The sequence below is a fragment of the Hyperolius riggenbachi genome, chromosome 2, assembly GCF_040937935.1.
Source record: "Hyperolius riggenbachi isolate aHypRig1 chromosome 2, aHypRig1.pri, whole genome shotgun sequence".
NCBI lineage: Eukaryota > Metazoa > Chordata > Amphibia > Anura > Hyperoliidae > Hyperolius > Hyperolius riggenbachi.
The window spans coordinates 351,981,190-352,001,315 of record NC_090647.1 but is presented as its reverse complement, the minus strand read 5'-3'; the positions used below and the strand labels follow the sequence as shown (position 1 = coordinate 352,001,315).

The window sequence follows — 20,126 nt, the reverse complement described above, 5'->3', positions numbered from 1 at the left end:
TGAACAGGTCAACATGTAAGTCATTAAATACATTTCTAATGGGTCTATTGACATAAAATTTACACCAGATGTCAGTAACAACCCAAGTAATTCACGCATACAAAGAAAGCAATATAAATAAGCCTGTAAGTTATGCATAGTAAAGAGGAATGACACAGGGAATATGCATTGAACAAGCTTAATGAAATGTATTTTATACTTAGTAAAATAGTCTTTGTTGGTAATGACAGCTTCAAGATGCCTCCTGTATGGAGAAACTAGCAGCATGCATTGTTCAGGTGTGATCTTGGCCCATTCTTCCTCACAAACTCCAAATCTTGAAGGTTCTGATGGCCTCTTCTATGAACGCTTTTTTATTTGATTAAAGCTGGGTGGTTGACTGGGCGATTCTAGCAGCTGAAGCCAAGCTGAGAGTTTCCTTGGCTGTGTAGCATCATTGTCTTGCTGAAGTGTCTATGTTTCATCTTCAGCATCCTGGTAGATGACCGCAAAGTCTTATTAAGTAAGTCCCGCTACATTTCCCCTGCCATTACCATATGCTGAAAAACAGCCCAATACCGTGATGTTCCCACCTCAAAACTTCACTGTTGATATAGTGTTTTGGCGGTGATGTGCAGTGCCATTTCTCTTCTTCTTCTCTTCCAAACTTGGCATGCAGTCATATTCAAAGATTTCGCCTAGTATTTAATTCTCCCAGTATATGTATTATTTGGCTTGTTCAAATTGTATGGCAAACTTTAAACAAGCTTCAACATGCTTATTCTTTTGCAGCAGAGTCTTGCATGGTGAACGTGTACAGAACTGTACCTACTAATTTCAGGTTTCCTAAAGTTCTCCACCAGTGGTCCTTGACTATTGAACAACTCTACTGATTATCCTTTTGACTCATCTGTCAGAAATCTTGTGAGGAGCAACTTGTTGTGGCTAATTTATGATGAAATGATTTTCTTTCAGACTTCTGGATTATAGCCCCAACAGTGCTCACTAGAACGTTCAGACGCTTAGAAATATGTCTGTAACCAATACCATCAAAAGTCTTAAAAAGAGCTCTTAGCTTTCACCCATCTTGATCATCAGATGCTTCTTCTATGATACCCTCGTAATGAGAAACCTTTTTATAACCCACCAAATTGCAATAAAACAGCTGACATTAATTTGCACTGATAGGTGGCAGGATTGTTTTCTTAATACTGACAGATTTCAGCTGGTATATTGGCTTTCCATGCCTTTTGTTGATGTGTTTAATACTTTATTCCCTGTGTCATTTCTCCTTACTACAGTTAATTACATAATTACAGGCGTATTTGTTTTGCTTTCTTCGTATGTGTGGATTGCTTGGTTTGCTACCAGCATCTGATATACATTTCATGTCAGTAGCCCCATTAGAAAAAATATTTACTGAGAAAAATATTGACGTGTTCAATACTAATTTTCCTGCTATATATGCCGTATATATGATTTGTATTTCCCGTTTAGACATCAGGTGCCTTTTTATGCAATCTTTGACACATCATGACTTTTAACAGTGTGTGAGTGTCTTTCGGGCTTTGTAGGCATGGTCATTGGTCAGTGCCGACATGTGACATGATGTGATAAACGTGTATGTACAGTGCAAAACATATTAATAATCTGGCTGTTTTACTTGTTTTATTTTGCTACCTAAAATATTTAATTTGTTGGCATGAAAGTGACCATCCCTAGTGCAAGGTTTAAAAGTAAACAAATATGTCAACCTCCATCTCCCTCTCACTTCAGGTGTGCTATAAGTGCTTTTGCATTTGTCAGTTTTACCAGCAGGTAGAGGTCCAAACAAACATGAAATATGTATTTATAACATTGCACATTTTCTTTTACCTCCCAAGATTTCTGACGTTCCTTACTTAGAAATAGGTTCTGATCTGGGAGGTAGTTTGTAATGTTGTATTATACATACAGGGTATGGGTAATTATTTACTTTTGAACAGTTCTGAATATATATATAGTATAATAAGTATTTTTCGTTTATACAGTATTGTTACTTGTAACAACAAAATATGTAATAAAAAAGCAGTACAGTATTTCTGTACAGTACATGAGTACAACTTTGTTGGCATCCAACCTGAATAATCACAAATACATTCTGTTTTAAGAAGGCAAACGTTTGTTTGGCATCCATAAGACATTTGTAATTAATGTGTTTGTAAGTAGGAGATGCAGATTCAACCTTGCAGTCACAGTACACTCTTAAAGCAATTATTTAAAAAAAACAATGTTGTGCTGTTCTAGACTGCCAAACAACCTGGTAGTCTGAGGCATTCTCCCACCTACAGAGTATATAAATAACCTGGGATATGTGCGTCTCCCTCAGTGCTGCAGTGCTGGTAGGAGGCAGGACTGGCAGTACTTCAGTGGTCAGTTAATGCAAATGTATGGCTGGAATGACAACATTTATGACTTTTATTTAATAATAGCACTAGTGTGCACAGGGCTGGGGGCTGTATGTGTGCATTGTTAAAAGTCTTTAGGTTGCATTTAGAAAAAAAAAAAAAAAAAAAGCACTATACTTTTTTTTCAGGTCATTCTTTTTCTTTACCATTGGAAGAATATTATTAATACAATATTAGTATTTGTTGCCAGAGATTAATTATTATGAGAATACACTGATATTTGCAATTAACAGTCAGGAAAAGTAACTAGAGTACAAAACATCTATGTAAGCACTCTTACAAAAGGTGATATATCCGTATTTTTGGGAAAATGTTAGTTTCAAAGGTTTGATTGAGACTTTCAGTATGTCACCCTATAGAAGTGCCACATGTGAAGTATGCACAGGAATTTCCAAAATGCCTTGGAGTGAAGTACAGAATGACGTGGCTCAGGGCTTATATGGCTGAAAGAAAGAAGGACATTAATTATTACTTTATTGTCAAGTAGCTATAAACATGGATAAACACCCTTTAATCATTGTAATAATAATGCATAGTATCAGTAATAAGAAGACAGGAACAAAATAAAACTTACTTGGAGAAGGTAGACAAAGCATGTTGAGAAAAACAGAAGAATTCGGGAGGAATCTGACTTTTAATAATAGATGGTTGAAGAAGAAGTGAACAAGTATGAAATATAAGTTTTGGAGGGCAGTAGAGAAAACGAGCATGGGTGAATACGAGATGAGCATCTCATGACAGACAAAGCTTTGGAGAAGGGTAAACCCAGAGGAAGTCTGGTGTACAGCAGCAATTTGCCGCAGGAAATAGGCCTCATTAGTTTATTCTAAAATGTCAAAAAAAATATGATATTAGGGTGGACCATAAATAATTATTTCTCCTGTTTAATGGTAATTAATAAAATCTATCTTTGTATTTCCTAACTCTCATTATTCCAGGTCCTTCCACATTTTCTGTATTTTCTTTTGAACGTCATGGTTGCTTAGAACCTGCCAGTTTATTTATTGTATCGTGTTCATGAATTTTACATTTTGACTGTGTCTGTTTTAATTTTATACACCCTTTTTGCAGACGTCTTTACATGTACAATGGTAAGCCAAATATGCATCAGCTAATTGGTATTCAGATACAAATAGCTGCTAGTTTAGTAAATTACTTAATTTGAGTTGTTATAGAACGGTGATTCTAAAAGATAACAAACAAACGCCTTCTTTTTTTGTTTTCACTCATCTTTTCTCTCCTTTAACTTTTCACTTGCTGTCATGGAAACTAACAGCAGTCATTCAACGAGAGCGTAAGTTTAATTTCATGTGCTTCTAGCCTACAGCCTGCTGCAATGTGATGACCTCACTGCTGTCCAGATGCATGCTTTATCTGAGACTTTACACCATTATAATGTGTGAATGTGTTGCATGGCATGTTAATGACAAGGATGCAGAATTTTAGTTAACGGAGTAAACTTTTGTCCATAGACTGGGTATCAGGTGCACTAAAATATACTTTACAGAGTACAAAAGCAAACTTTCACAATATAGTGATACCTTCTCCAGACTCTTCTGACATAGGAAGAGAGTCTGAAGAATATATTATCACAAACCAAAGGCTTTCTCTTTGACCTATTAAAGCTAAATGGTATTACCTTCCTTTAAAGAGACTCCGTAACAAAAATTGCATCCTGTTTTTTATCATCCTACAAGTTCCAAAAGCTATTCTAATGTGTTCTGGCTTACTGCAGCACGTTCTACTATCACCATCTCTGTAATAAATCAACTTATCTCTCTCTTGTCAGACTTGTCAGCCTGTGTCTGGAAGGCTGCCAAGTTCTTCAGTGTTGTGGTTCTGCTATGAACTCCCCCATCCAGGCCCCTCTCTGCACATTGCCTGTGTGATATTTAGATTAGTGCAGCTTCTCTCTGTTCTATTATCTTTTACAAGCTGGATAAATCCTCCTCTGAGCTGGCCGGGCTTTCACATACTGAGCAATTACATACAGGCACAGCTGTCTGCACTCTGCAGGAAGAAACAGCCTGACACTTCAGTGGAAGATAGCTGCAGGGGGAAAGAAACACACAAATGATCTCTTGAGATTCAAAAGGATAGCTGTATACAGCCTGCTTGTGTATGGATGTATTTTCTATGTGTGGACATACTGTACATTAATCTACTTCCTGTTTTGGTGGCCATTTTGTTTGTTTCTAAACAAACTTTTTAACCACTTGCCGACCGCACGCTTATACCGTGCGTCGGCAAAGTGGCAGCTGCAGGACCAGCGACGCAGTACTGTGTCGCCAGCTGCAGGCTGATTAATCAGGAAGCAGCCGCTCGCGCGAGCGGCTGCTTCCTGTAAAATCACGGCGGGGGGCTCCGTGAATAGCCTGCGGGCCGCCGATGGCGGCTCGCAGGCTAAATGTAAACACAAGCGGAAATAATCCAGGCAGATCGGCGATCCCCGGCCAATCAGCGGCCGGGGATCGCCGCCATGTGACAGGGGACATCCTGTCACTGGCTGCACAGGACGGATAGCGTCCTGTGCAGCCTCGATCACCGGGGGGGGAGCAGGTAGGAGAGGGAGGGGGAAATTTCGCCGCGGAGGGGGGCTTTGAGGTGCCCCCCCCCCGCCAGCCACACGCAGGCAGAAGAGATCAGACCCCCCCTGCACATCATCCCCATAGGGGGGAAAAAAAAGGGGGCAATCTGATCTCTCTGCCTGCACCCTGATCTGTGCTGGGGGCTGCACAGCCCTTCCAGCACAGATCGCTAAAAACCATGCTGGTCCTTAAGGGGGGGTAAAGGGTGGGTCATCAAGTGGTTAAAACTGTTTTTAACCACTTTTAATGCGGCGAGGAGCGGCGAAATTGTGACAGAGGGTAATAGGAGATGTCCCCTAACGCACTGGTATGTTTACTTTTGTGCGATTTTAACGATACAGATTCTCTTTAAACCCTTCTGCTTCAACTGACGGCTAACATGGTATAATACTGAAGACCTGATGTATAGGCTCAAGCATGTTTGAAAAGCATTCATGCCATGCCAGAAGTTAGGACTGTGCAGTCACTCATATTCAGATCCTAGTAACAGATCAGGGTCTTGATCCTTGATAGGTCAATTTTTGTGTGTTTTTGCCTTTCTTCTGCTATATTTGCTTAGCTTTTATTTGCATCATTATTGCATGTTTTATTACCTTTATTTGGTTTGTGCTTTTCACAGGTTTTTGCACATGCAAATTTCATTTAGCAGAACACCTTTTGAATATATCTGTGTAGATAGGACTTCTTTTTGGCAAAGTTAATCTGCAAAATCTTTTTGCAAGTGAGATGCTTATTCTTCTGTGCTCAGCATGGAGATTACATTCAAGCACTGGGAAATCATATATGATAGATATGTAAAAGCCCATACTGATCATTATTTTTACTTCCCACAGTTACTCAGCCACCAACTATTACCAAGCAGTCGCCGAAGAATTATATTGTTGATCCACGTGATAATATCATCATTGAGTGTGAGGCTCAAGGGAACCCACATCCCACGTAAGTAATAAAACATGGATTTCATAGAGTACTAGCTAAGGCCAGTTACCCTTGCATAAAACCCATATTTCAGTCTCAGTTTTTAGCTGCCCTGCTCACGTTCTACCCAAGTCGGTGCGAAGCCATGCATTTCAGCTAAGGTCTTGGCCTGGTAACACAGTTACTGGAATTGTGTGTGTTGTGCTACGCACGGTAAGACTGCACTGACACACTGGCCATTATAGTCAATGGCCTACTCAGGAATTGCACATTGTTAGCGTTCTTCCCAGCGATTTGGAATTGGGCAGCATTATGTTTTGTTTTGTTTTTTTTGCATGCTGAGCACATTCACAATTACAATGTATTTCACTGCATCTGAAAAATTGCAGAGCATACTCAGAAAATTGTGTGCAGGAACAACAACAAAAACCCGGGAATCATATTGAAAGTGCACTGTCAAGTGTTTTCAGCCTGATACATAATAAGTTGTCAGTCAGCAGAGAAGCACAGTTACAGCTGACAGATTAATCACTCTCCTCGCCCTTCAGACACACATGGCTACAGTAGGAGTGGCTCATGCTGACTAGGATGTTTTTGCAGGTTACTGAGGAGACTAGCAGCTTTACATTTTTTTCTGTATTTAACTAAATGTTTTATGCAGACCCACTTAAAATATGCCTGAACTGGGGCTTTTTAAGTAAAACTAACCTAAAGAAGATCACTAAAACATACTGTATTTTATTCTCAGCTTGTGTGCGTGTATGTGTGTGTGTGTGTGTTAATGGATTTAATAATATAAGGTGGTCAGTGTAATCATCTTTCACTACATTTTTAAAGTAATATACACTCACCTAAAGGATTATTAGGAACCCCTGTTCAATTTCTCATTAATGCAGTTATCTAATCAACCAATCACATGGCAGTTGCTTCAATGCATTTAGGGGTGTGGTCCTGGTCAAGACAATCTCCTGAACTTCAAAGTGAATATCAGTATGGGAAAGAAAGGTGATTTAAGCAATTTTGAGCGTGGCATGGTTGCTGGTGCCAGATGGGCCGGTCTGAGTTTTTCCGCTGCTCAGTTACTGGGATTTTCACGCACAACCATTTCTAGGGTTTACAAAAAATGGTGTGAAAAGGGAAAAAACATCCAGTATGCAGCAGTCCTGTGGGCGAAAATGCCTTGTTGATGCTAGAAGTCAGAGGAGAATGGGCCGACTGATTCAAGCTGATAGAAGAGCAACGTTGACTGAAATAACCACTCGTTACAACCGAGGTATGCAGCAAAGCATTTGTGAAGCCACAACATACACAACCTTGAGGCTACAACAGCAGAAGACCCACCGAGTACCACTTATCTCCACTACAAATAGGAAAAAGAGACTGCAGTTAGCATGAGCTCACCAAAATTGGACAGTTGAAGACTGGAAAAATGTTGCCTAGTCTGATGAGTCTCGATAGAGTCAGAATTTGGCGTAAACAGAATGAAAACATAAGCAATTCAAGGTGCCAGCCGACCTTGAATTGCTTGTATTAGATCAATGTTGCTTCTACATCAAGGCTGAGCACCCAATGATCCACGGCAAGGTGTGCCTATCCTAAACCCAATACTGCACAGAATGAAAACATAGATCCATCATGCCTTGTTACCACTATGCAGGCTGGTGGTTGTGGTGTAATGGTGTGGGGGATGTATTCTTGGCACACTTTAGGCCCCTTTGTGCCAATTAGGCATCGTTTAAATGCCACAGGCTACCTGAGCATTGTTTCTGACCCTGTCCATCCCTTCATGACCACCATGTACCTATCCTCTGATGGCTACTTCCAGCAGGATAATGCACCATGTCACAAAGCTTGAATCATTTCAAATTGTTTTCTTGAACATGACAATGAGTTCACTGTACTAAAATGGCCCCCACAGTCACCAAATCTCAACCCAATAGAGCATCTTTGGGATGTGATGGAACGGGAGCTTCGTGCCCTGGGTGTGCATCCCACAAATCTCCATTAACTGCAAGATGCTATCCTATCAATATGGGCCAACATTTCTAAAGAATGCTTTCAGCACCTTGTTGAATCAATGCCACGTAGAATTAAGGCAGTTCTGAAGGCGAAAGGGGGTCAAACACCGTAATAGTATGGTGTTCCTAATAATCCTTTAGGTGAGTGTAAATGCATGTTTCGGTAATTTAAGCAATAGAATACTTTTCCACATGACTGTTCTTTCATCATTTTTGGTCAAAGCAGGTTAGTGTGGGTGCAGAAGAGAAGCTAAATATCACTATATGGCAGTAGAGTTTATTGCATTAACTTTGCCACATGAACAAGTAAGCCAATACCCTAGTGATGCATGTGCAGTAGCACGGAGGAATGTGGAGAGGTGCGTTTGTGAGCAATATTCAACATTAAGGTTGCATGTTGCATAGAGAGTCCCAGTGGAGGAGCGTAGGAAGACCAGGAAAGCCTCTGGACCATCCAGAGGCTTCCCCTATTGAGGTAAATATCTAATTTTTGGGGATCTGACTACAGGTACCCTTTAAAAGAGAAATTATGCATAAATGTGATAGTCTCTCAAATTGTAAGCAAGATTTCCCATGCTGATATAATGCTTTTTTACTGGAAACAACCGGCTTAACTTTAACCAGTTTTTGGAGTTGGAACGGTAGATCCCTTCGATTCTATAACTATGACATTTTCTTGCATTAAAAAGTGGATTTCATTATATATTTTTGATTGTCAGCCATGCTTAGCCATAGTGCATCTGCTTGCTTGTAACCATGGCTTAAGGTGGCCACACACCATACAATTTTTAAAATATTTTTTCAATTCAATTTTCAGCACTGCGTAATATGCTGGCGGCAATTTATAAATGCAATAAATACATAAAATAAAGAATAAATTCAAGAATTGCAATCAATTTTTCTGACTGAGTTACCTTGATGTACCACACACATATGTTCAATGTTTCCCCAATTATGAAATGATTGAAAACACAGAAAAATGTGCTTAGGTCTGTACATGAAGTAATTGACAATCTAGCACACACCATTCAATTTTCATAAAAATTGATCAGAAAAATCACATCTTCTTTTATTGAATAAAAATGGGAAATTCGATCAGCTTTCTCGAACAAATGAAAGAAAGCTTTCGAATTTTTGGGACAACCGATCATTTTTATCAAATTGCTGTAAAATTGGATAATTTTATTGTATGGTGTGTGCGTGGCCACCTTTAGTCATAGCACATCTGCTCGCATTAAACCTATGTGAGCTAAGGCTCACATAGGTTTAACCACTTGCCGACCGCGCACTCATAACGGGCGTCGGCAAAGTGGCAGCTGCAGGACCAGCGACGCAGTATTGCGTCGCCAGCTGCAGGCTGATTAATCAGGAAGCAGCCGCTCGTGCGAGCGGCTGCTTCCTGTCAATTCACGGCGGGGGGCTCCGTGAATAGCCTGCGGGCCGCCGATGGCGGCTCGCAGGCTTAATGTAAACACAAGCGGAAATAATCCGCTTTGTTTACATTTGTACGGCGCTGCTGCGCAGCAGCGCCGTAAGGCAGATCGGCGATCCCCGGCCAATCAGCGGCCGGGGATCGCCGCCATGTGACCGGAGACAGCCTGTCACTGGCTGCACAGGACGGATAGCGTCCTGTGCAGCCCGGCTTACCAGGGGGGGCCAGGTAGGAGAGGGAGGGGGAGGATTTCGCCGCGGAGGGGGGCTTTGAGGTGCCCCCCCCCCCGCAACACCCGCAGGCAGGAGCGATCAGACCCCCCCAGCACATCATCCCCCTAGTGGGGAAAAAAGGGGGGCGATCTGGTCGCTCTGCCTGCACGCTGATCTGTGCTGGGGGCTGCAGAGCCCACCCAGCACAGATCAGCTACAACAGCGCTGGTCCTTAAGGGGGGGTAAAGGGTGGGTCCTCAAGTGGTTAATGACTTGGGTGTAGCGTAAGCTGCAGTTTTAAGTGATAATGTATTATCTCAATTTGCAAGCTTTGGTGGTTGCACATTCATTCAAACTGAAATATGTGAGTACAATCCTTTCAGCACTTCACTACTTACTATTGTCAGACTACACTAAGTCGCTCCAATTCCTTGTTCCTTCTTGTTTATTTGCTCCCTAAAGTATGAATGGTCTAATCCAGCAGCATCATTTGCCACTTTGAGGCCAGGCAACTACTGACGATCACTGATAAAGGGCTTGCTAGACATTCTGGGGTTTCGTCTTACTGTTTGTCTGTCTAATTATTCTTTCATCCATTCATTTGTATTCTTCCTTCAGATTTTCTTGGACAAGAAATGGAAAATTTTACAATGTGGCCAAGGATCCTAAAGTCTCATTCCGGAGATACTCTGGGACCCTTGTCATAGATATCTATGGAGGTGGTAGACCTGAGGATTATGAGGGAGAGTATCAGTGCTTTGCTCGCAACCGACATGGTACAGCTCTCTCCAACAAGATCTTGCTTCAAGTCTCTAGTAAGTTTCCAGTTCTCGGCAACAGGCAAAAGTCAAGAGTTCCAAACTCATAAAAAATATGAAAATGGATGTCTTGGTTTATGCCTTATAGGAATTTTTAGAGCTTTTATATTTTTATTTATTATTGCAGTACTTGGAATATATCATTTTTATTTTACTTTTTAGATTCAGCAGATGGAGAACGTTGGCTGCCATATGCATTTCCTTTTACACAATACCAGTTGCCTGGCTGTCCTGCTGATCCTCTGCCTCTAATGCTTTTAGCCATAGACCCAGAACAAGCATGCAACAGAGCAGGTGTTTCTGACACTATCGTCAGATCTGACAAGATTAGCTGCATGCTTGTTTCTGGTGTGATTCAGCAGGGCTGTCAGGCAACTGGTATTGGTAAAAAGGAAATAAACATGGCAGCCTCCATATTCTTTTCACTTTGGTTGTCCTTTAAAAGCTATTTTTATTATTACTATAATGTAAGATGGAATGTACAAACACACTTTGCAAGAGCTGTATTTTTAAGAGCAAGTGCAGTTTGCACCTGTCACCCCAAGTACTCCTGAACGGAGCAGTGCTTTTTAGCTCTGCTAGATTTGGGCGCAGCCGGCGCCTCCATAGACTTCAATAGGAATCACTCCTATTGAAGCGCTCAGTGAGTAACGTCGGCTCCTTCAGAAGACGGAGCCAAGGTTGCTTAAAAACATAATAATTCGGCCTCCAGCAATCGCTGGAAGCTGAATTATTTCATTCCCCCACTATCCATGGCGGCCTGGAGGGGGAATAGTAATTAAATCGGCCCGGACTTGTGCAGAAGCAGGATCAGCCATATACCGCTGTATCCTGCGCCCAAGTCTACCGGCGCCGATTTCAAATGTACTCCTCCTGAATGGTAACTGCTGCTACCCATCCTTTTCTGTTAATACCCGTCTCAGCCTTTTCAAAACAAAAAAGAAAACTTCCCATTTGCTGGAGTCATGCTTCATTAAGTAGGGGACACGATTTCTGACATTACAATCCCTGACTAATAAAAATATTATAACCCAACCAATAATTGTGTATTTAAAGTACATTAATTACCAGTTTTACAGGTATTCATGTAACAAGCAATATAAATAAGACACAGAGATAACACAGACCTGATAATGTTATATAAGTCTACAGATTTTGCTATAGTTAACGGTATTTCAGGCAGAACACTAAACTGGAGGATTTAACCCCTTCAGTACCAACATATAAAACCCCCTTAAAGAGAATCTGAACTGAAAATAAAAAGTTAAAAGAACCATGCACAGGTCATACTTACCTCCTGTGTAGTCTACTCCTCAATCTCTTTCTCCTCTCCTGCGTCCCATTTGTCCACTGTGATCAATGGATTTCTCCATCCTCCATTTTGAAAATGGCCATTACCCCATAACAGCTTTCTGGTCAGCACACTGTTAAACTGTAATATCACCCACTTGAGCCATAGGGAAACATGGACATTACCTTGCACATGCAGTTGTAACTGACAGCTGCTGATATATAACTGACAGCAACTGGTATGTTTCCGTTCTGAACAAATATTGTCAGTACTGCAAGGGATCACTGTAAGAAGAAAATGGTGAGCTTCTGAGAGGAACTAACGGTGAGGTTAGCATGTAATATTAATTTGCAGTTACGTCATGTGTTTATTTTAAATAATTTTCCTCACTTCAGGTTCCCTTTAAGGACCAGAGCAATGTTGATGTTTTTTAGGACAAACACGTCTTTAACTGTTTATGCCACCTGGATGTGATCCTCACGTCCAGGCGGCTGCTGCACTGCTAATGCGCGCTACGGCCTCCCGTGCCGCCCCCCGGTAGCCCAGGGATCAATACATTAATTGATCAGAGTCCCCAGCAGAAAAAACGACAGCTTCTCATCAGAGGCCTCTGTCTTTCTGAAAAAAAAAAGTTTCTGTCCTCTATATGCTTCCGGGAAGCTAGCAGGACTGGGAAAAAAAAACAACTCGCTGTAGCCATCTTGTGGCCAAATAGTAAACTACATCTACATACATTTTTAGTACAAGAAACACACATTACATTTAAAATTAACTGTTTATTTCCCACACCAAAAATTACCCAAATAAAAATTACAATAAAAAAAAACAAAAAAACATAAATAGTTACCTAAGGATCTGAACTTTTTAAATATGCATGTGAAGAGTATATATTATGACCATTTTTTTTAAATTATAAGCTTGTAAATAGTGATGGACGTAAAACTGAAAAAATGCACCTTTATTTCCAAATAAAATATTAGTGCCATACATTGTGATAAGAACAAAATTTAAATTTTCTTACTTTTCCTGTTAAAATGCATTTAGAAGAAAATAATTCTTAGCAAAATGTACCATCCAAAGAAAGCCTAATTAGTGGCGGAAAAAACAAGATATAGATCAATTCATTGTGATAATTAGTGATAAAGTTATTAGCGAATAAATGGGAGTTGAAAATTGCTCTGTTGCATAAGGGGAAAAATCCCCGTGGGCTGAAATGGTTAATTGGGAGGTATTTTCTCCCATGAATAAATACATTTTTTTGCTTTTTAAAGGACAAAGTAGAAAAAAAAAACCTAAAAAAAGACATTATTTCTCTGGTTTTACCTATTGTAGTTTAAAAATAAATTTTGTCTATTTCTCCCGTTTATCACAAAACTTAAATGATGTTTCTATCACAATCTATGATGATGATATTTGATTTTGAAATAAAGGTAGGTTTTTGCTACAGTGTGTACTGTTTACCTTAAACTGAAAAAAAGTGTAAAGCATTGTTAATGATAAATGTTAGAGAAAAATGGTTAATAGGAAATGTTAATTAATAATTTTATTATGTAGAAGGTGTGGTCTCAAAATTGGGAGGGGCTAAAATGTCTAATTTGTATTTTATATATTTAATAGTTTTCACTGCATCCCCATCACTATGGTTTCCCTATTACATTTGAATAGCTGGTCAGTGCTGGGTACTGGAAGTCTGACGGCCGTTTCATACTCTGATGAAGCACCCTAAGTGAAACAGCCATCAGTCTTCCAGTAACCGGCCCCCACCACCTATTCACCTGCTCTGATATGTGCCACCTGAATAACTTTACTCACATGTATAATAATACAGTGATTGTTTGTGCATTCAAATAAAGAATGACATGCAGTGTTGGCCGCCACTCTTTTGTTTGTGTGGATGAAATGGTTTTGCCTTGAAAAAATTTGGAGGGATGAAAACAATATTGTAATTGATGCTGCTAGTTTGTGACATCAACTGCTAGAGCAACAAGTGAAATAGGTTGCATACAATATTTTGTTGGGATACGTGTCACCGTTACTGCATTATTATAAAATGCAGGACTAAAATGCATCAACATTTCTACACTTGTGTTGGTCAGCTGTAGCTCATCGCACTAGAGCTTCTGTGTAGCTGATTACTGCAGTATAACAATGATTACTGAGAATTTGCTCTATGCATATTTCAGCTCGTGGACTAACAATCGTAATTGTCTTCCACAGGATCTCCACTATGGCCAAAGGAAAACCTAGATCCAGTTGTTGTAGATGAAGGACTGCCCCTTATTCTGCAATGTAACCCTCCACATGGTCTCCCTCCTCCGGTCATATTCTGGATGAGCAGCTGTAAGTGGGACAAGCTGGTGTGTGAACACAATAGTGTTTATGTATTGAGTGACATCAGCATAACACACAGCAATCTAAAAGCAAAAGGACATACTGAGTACCAATAAAACTGTCACTGCAGACAATCACAAAGCAAGCTATAGTAGATGTGCATGTATGTGATGATGTACAGCAGTAGCAAAGCAGAAAGGAGGCTAGAAGGGTCAGTACTGTAAAAAGAATAAGACACACTAATAAGAAACCGGGTAACACACAACAGATAAACAAAGTTCAGTGTAACAACTGACAGGGCTGAAAGACTAACCAAATGGGATACATACAAAGCAGGGGTGTCAAACGCAAAGTGAGCAGAAATTGAACAATGGGACCAAGTCGTTGGCCAACCTCAGTGTCTAGTGGCCACCTCCCTCCTCTATATAATTCCGTGGTATCTTGTGGCCCCCTCCCTTCCCTGGTGTCTAGTGCCCCCCCCCTCTTTTCCCTGTACAGGTCCTTGGTGTCTAGCGGCCCCTCCCTCCCCTATATAGTTTCCTGGTGTCTGGTGGCCCCCCTCCCTCCCCTATACAGTTCCCTGGTGTCTAGTGGCACTCCTCCCTTATCTGTACAGTTCCTTGGTGTCTAGTGACACTCCTCCCTCCCCTGTACATTTCCTTGGTGTCTAGTGGCCCCCTCCCTCCCCTATAAAGTTTCCTGGTATCTAGTGGCCCCATCCCTCCCCATACAGTTCCCTGGTGTCCAGCGATTTCCTCCTTCCTCCCCCATGTGGCTTGCATGGCGATCTAGGTGATCTATTGCATGGTGGTTTAGAGTGGGCTGAACATAATGCAAAGTGGGGAAACCACTTGCGGGCAAAATGTATTGCCCCTGTGGGTCAGGTTTGGCCCAGGGACCACCGTTTAACATGTATGATAAAAAGGCAAGGGACACCAGTGCAAGATAAATGCTCTAAGCAAGTCACTGCAGATGCAGTTAATTAGGAATGGCAGGGAGACTAACATTAACAATAGCACTCTACTGTACTGCAGTTTATTGATGGAAGATGGCTTAACTTATATGAGCACTGCAGTAAGTCAGTGTGGTCAATACTACACAAAGTTAACAGTCTTGACCTCATTAAATTATATTAGGTGAATATAAAGTTTAAGTTGAAATAACTTTTTTAATTTGACATTTTGGATATGGTATAGACAGGCTAGAACAGGCATGGGCAAACTTGGCCCTCCGGCTGTTAAGGAACTACAACTCCCACAATGCATTTGCCTTTATGAGGCATGACTGTGGCTGTCAGACTCCTGCAGTGCATTGTGGGACTTGTAGTTCCTTAACAGCTGGAGGGCCAAGTTTGCCCATGCCTGGGCTAGAACCTCTATCATGTTTTTTGTTTTTTTTGCCATTTGTTCCAGTTGGGGTGATAATCCCCCAACTCCCTGACATAGTCACAGCACAGGACGTTAGAGGAAACATCCCCCAAAAGGAGGGAAATCCACCCTTTGACTTATCACCATGTGGAAATGTATTGTGTCTCAAAATCCTGTTGCTATGACAACCGTCCAACTTTACAATTTATATCAGTTGAGAATGTTCACCACACAGTTTTTGGTGAATCTACATTCAGTTCACTATGCCTGATGAATACTGAATCTACTCTGTTTCTTCCTTGTTCAGCAATGGAGCCCATAGTGCAGAACCGAAGAGTGTCTCAGGGTCTCAATGGGGACCTTTACTTCTCTAATGTTCTTCGTGAAGATGCCAAGACAGATTACAGCTGCAATGCTCGCTCCCATTTCACACACACCATTCAGCAAAAAAACCCATACACTTTAAAAGTGGTTACTAGTAAGTGAACCCTCATACAGTCTTGTATCAGTAAACTTTGTGTAAATGCATTTTCTCTTCAAAAGGTGTCGTCCTCAAGCAATCAGGAGCAACTTCAAACTTAACTCTCCTACATCCCTTTTGTGATTTGGGGTTTATATGACCATTTTACAATTCCATTTCTTAAATCAACTAATGTGTGAGCATTAATTGTTACAAGTGAAAAAAGTATGTGAGTCTCTAATCGCTCCTTGAAAAATAGTAATTGATGTTAAGTATTCTAAACAATGAGTTTGACATTCTGCTCAGATAAATTGTTTGTTTGGTTGACCCGATTATATTCTATATAAAAAAATAAAAAAAAATATGTTAACAAAGGTTCTATCAAGATGTTAAGGTCACCTTGGACTTTTATTTAGTATGTGGCAGCTGGTAATCTGATGGCAAGAAATGTCACCTAAATATGCTTTTTATAGAAGAAAGATCACTTAAATATGCTTTTTATGTCCCTTAAAAAGAGTTAGTGTGTCTTGGTTTTGGTTTTAATACCCTACATTCTATACATCGTACTGTGCCAATAAATACAAGCAAGCCCTCCCTGGTACAGTCTATTGTTCCTGAAGGTGACTCTCTAGATATTTGCCTTTCTAATTATCGCTCAAGTTGATTTGCAGATATTAGTCAGATTTATGACTCAATGCAGAGTCGGAAAAGAGTGCCCCAACAACATTGATAAATAGCGACTATTGTCCACGTAGAGGGATTGGTTCGGCCGATAATAGCTGAATGATATTAAACAATCGCTTAATTCAAAGTACTCAGGTCGCTAGTTTTGCACTTTCAGGTCCTCATTTTAGCACTTTGAGAAATTATCTGATAGGCACACCGTTTTGTGCCATTGCTGAATTCAAATTTGTTCCAATATTTTTAATTAGTCGCTAAACATCGAAGAACGCTTGTTTTATAATGACACTGCTCAAACATGTGTACACAGCTTAAAAGTTTGCTGCTGATAACTTTTGAAGGAGAAAATACTCCCAGGTATTAATTACAAATGTTATTCTGGGTTTATTCTTAATCCAGTGACACTTTGTGGAATTATCCATTGACCATATGAGCTGTAAAGGTTTTACAGTGTAAAATACAGTAGCCAGATTTCTTAAGGCATTTCCAGAGATTTGCAAGCATCTCTTATGCTGAATACACATGGTTCGTTCCCGCATCGAATGCGCCGCTCGATTCCCGACGAATCGATTATTCCCGAACATTTCCGAGCGCATTTCGATGATTTTTAGGTCGATTGCCATGTAAAGTATGGCAAATCGACCTAACAATCCATCGAACCGCGAATCGGACATGTCAGAAATAAACGAATCGGCGGGAATCGAGCGGCGCATCGACGGGAATCGAGTGCAGGAACGAACCGTGTGTATCCAGCATTAGGGAGCAATCACACTTTTTTCTGTGGGAACTGCAAGCGATTCCCCGCAAGTGTTTTGCCGCATGATAAGTGCATCTTGTCTGCGATGCCAGGCATGCATTTTTTTACAGTAGCCCTTTATTTCAACGAGGAATCGCATGCGTTTGGAAAAGTAGTGCAGATTGTTTCTGTTTTTGAATTATATGCAGAATTGCCGATGCCTCCTGAAAATAAAGATAGAGTTGTACTACTACAATGTGGTAGAGGGCCCTGCTTATGCACTCTTGTGGTCTTAGAAGGTAAGGGTGGACATAGGTGGGGTATGAAATGAAGGCTTGCTGATTCAATTATGATATCCTCACTGAGGATACTTGGAGAACAGGCCAATGTGTCTATGTTTGTTAGAGAAGATCGTTCACTTTGGTTATGTCCCAGACAACAGTAAAATCTCATTTTCAGAACCATTTATAAAGAAATCCAGGTAATTATAAGAGTTTCACCTGTTTTCTTACAACTGTACATGGTTCATAAGCTGTATTAGTGCCTCCAGTTAAATAGATTTCATTACAAAATTCCACTAAAACAGTAGCCAGTCACTAACATTAGCTGGCTGAGAGGGAGGTGGCACATCCTGATTTGCTTTGTAAATTCTAAAATAGTGTAAGTTATGCTACTTTATGTCAGTACAGTACAGTACAGAGTGCCATCTCCTTATCACTGGATTGTGTAGCCTTTTCTCGAAGCTAGGACACTAATCTCTTCCCAAGTGCATACCACTGAATTCAAGCCAATATAACTAGGTTTTGTAGCGCGTACGTTAAAAAGGGGCGATGGGAAAAAAGGGCGCCGGGTTTTTAACGATAAACATGGATTACGTTTAAAAATGTATTTCGTTTAAAAGTAATGTTTTTAAACGTTATAAATCATTAAATAATGTGTATTAAATCGGCAATTGTAAAAACGTTAATCTTTCGTTTAAATAATGAAACGCATAATAACGTTTAAAAAAAAAATTACTAAGTAACCCTCCCTGTACCTACCCCTAACCCCTAGACCCCCCTGTTGATGCCTAAACCTAAGACCCCCCCTGTTGGTGCCTAAGTAACCCTCCCTGTACCTACCCCTAACCCCTAGACCCCCCTGTTAGTGCCTAAACCTAAGACCCCCCTGTTGGTGCCTAAACCTAAGACCCCCCTGTTAGTGCCTAAACCTAAGACCCCCCTGTTGGTGCCTAAACCTAAGACCCCCTGTTGGTGCCTAAACCTAAGACCCCCCTGTTGGTGCCTAAACCTAAGACCCCCCTTTTGGTGCCTAAACCTAAGACCCCCTGTTGGTGCCTAAACCTAAGACCCCCCTGTTGGTGCCTAAACCTAAGACCCCCCTGTTATTTTTTTCGTTTAAAAATAATGTAAAAAAAAAAAAAAAAAGTAATGTTTTTCGTTTAAAAATAATGTTTGGGAAAAATATTGTACTGGTTTTCGTTTAAAAATAATATTTAAACATGTATACATCATTAAATAATGTGTAATCATGAGAAACAGTAATAAAACATTAAGTCTCCGGGCGCCGCTTTTAAAACGTTAGTTTTCTCCGGCGCCCTTTTTTCCTACCGGGCGCCCATTAAACGATATTTATTATAGAAGTGAATGGCGGCGCCCGATTTGTCCACTAGCCTCAGGCGCCCGAATTTACTGTTTCCTTTGTAGCACCATGTAATTTAATATCCACCCATTATTGCATAGAATTACATTGTTGCTGCCTGTAAATAGTATAGCTTATAGAGGAAAATCAGTTTAGATCATGCTGCTTCATTAACTGCACGGTTGTATGCTGCTTGTGCCGCTCCTTCTGTCTGCTATGCTATTCCTATGCTACATTTTGCTACATTACTCATTTTTGTGATTTTTTTTATTTTATAAAATTGATTTATCTGTTATGTCTTATTGTTGATGCAAAATGTATGATGTATGTTTTGCTAAATGCTTTTGCCAAGACACTGATGCCTGTTTATTATGTATTGCTTATGCAGCACCTCACATGCCTGCCTTTTTTTAATCACTTGTTTGTTTCTTTGCTTTTGCTTGTACCTCAGTGTATGATGCTCCGGGGCTCTCACAATGTTTTGTTTATTACAGAGAATTCTCGTAATGACTCTGCAGTACATTCCGGGAACCAAACTATAATGTATCATGGTGAGTCCTTGGGGTCTTTAGACTTCTAACTCACCTTGTAGCTAACAATATTCTTAAGAGTCATGACATGTTTGTATAGGTGAGAAAGTATTCATTAGTCTGATATGACCAAGTGCCAGATTTGCTGACAAATAGAGACACAAACAGCACAGGCCAGAATGAGGTTGTAACCCTGGTAATTTAAATGATGAAATTATGCTTCATTTCTGTAATAAGATAGGATTCTCACAAGGCACTAATCATTTGAAAGCTATCTCTTAAAGGGTACCTAAAGTGAGAGGAAGATGAAGGCTGACATATTTATTTCCTTTTAAAGAATGCACATTCCCTGTCTGTCCTGTTGATCCTCTGCCTCTAAACCTTTTAGCCATAGACCCTAAACAACCATGTAGATCAGAGGTTTGACTGAAGTCTAACTGGATTTGCCGCATGCTTGTTTCAGGTGTGTGATTCAGACACGACTCATACATGAAAGTTTAACAGGACTGCCAGGAAACTGGTTTGGTTCAAGAGAAAATAAATATGGCAGCCTCCATATACTTGTCACTTCAGGTGTCTTTTAAGGTAGACCATTTTCAAAACTAGTAGCATCTTGTAGTAAAATGTTCTACATACCGGTATGATAACATAGTAAGTGTAGAAGAGGCAAACTTACA

At 40.4% G+C, this 20,126-nt stretch overlaps 1 protein-coding gene across 19 annotated transcripts in view; it reads left to right on the top strand.

Annotated features, from left to right (window-relative positions):
* The window catches only part of NFASC (neurofascin), a 269,129-nt gene that overhangs the window by 139,427 nt on the left and 109,576 nt on the right, over window positions 1-20,126 (top strand). For 14 of the 19 annotated variants that reach the window (XM_068269594.1, XM_068269609.1, XM_068269605.1 and 11 more), the window contains exons 4-9: window positions 3,703-3,720; window positions 5,848-5,953; window positions 10,213-10,409; window positions 13,921-14,043; window positions 15,709-15,879; window positions 19,414-19,470. In XM_068269594.1, coding sequence (XP_068125695.1) covers window positions 3,703-3,720; window positions 5,848-5,953; window positions 10,213-10,409; window positions 13,921-14,043; window positions 15,709-15,879; window positions 19,414-19,470 — 672 coding nt within the window. The remainder of the gene's footprint in view (window positions 1-3,702; window positions 3,721-5,847; window positions 5,954-10,212; window positions 10,410-13,920; window positions 14,044-15,708; window positions 15,880-19,413; window positions 19,471-20,126) is intronic. The other 5 variants (XM_068269606.1, XM_068269610.1, XM_068269601.1 and 2 more) reach the window with 2 other exon arrangements.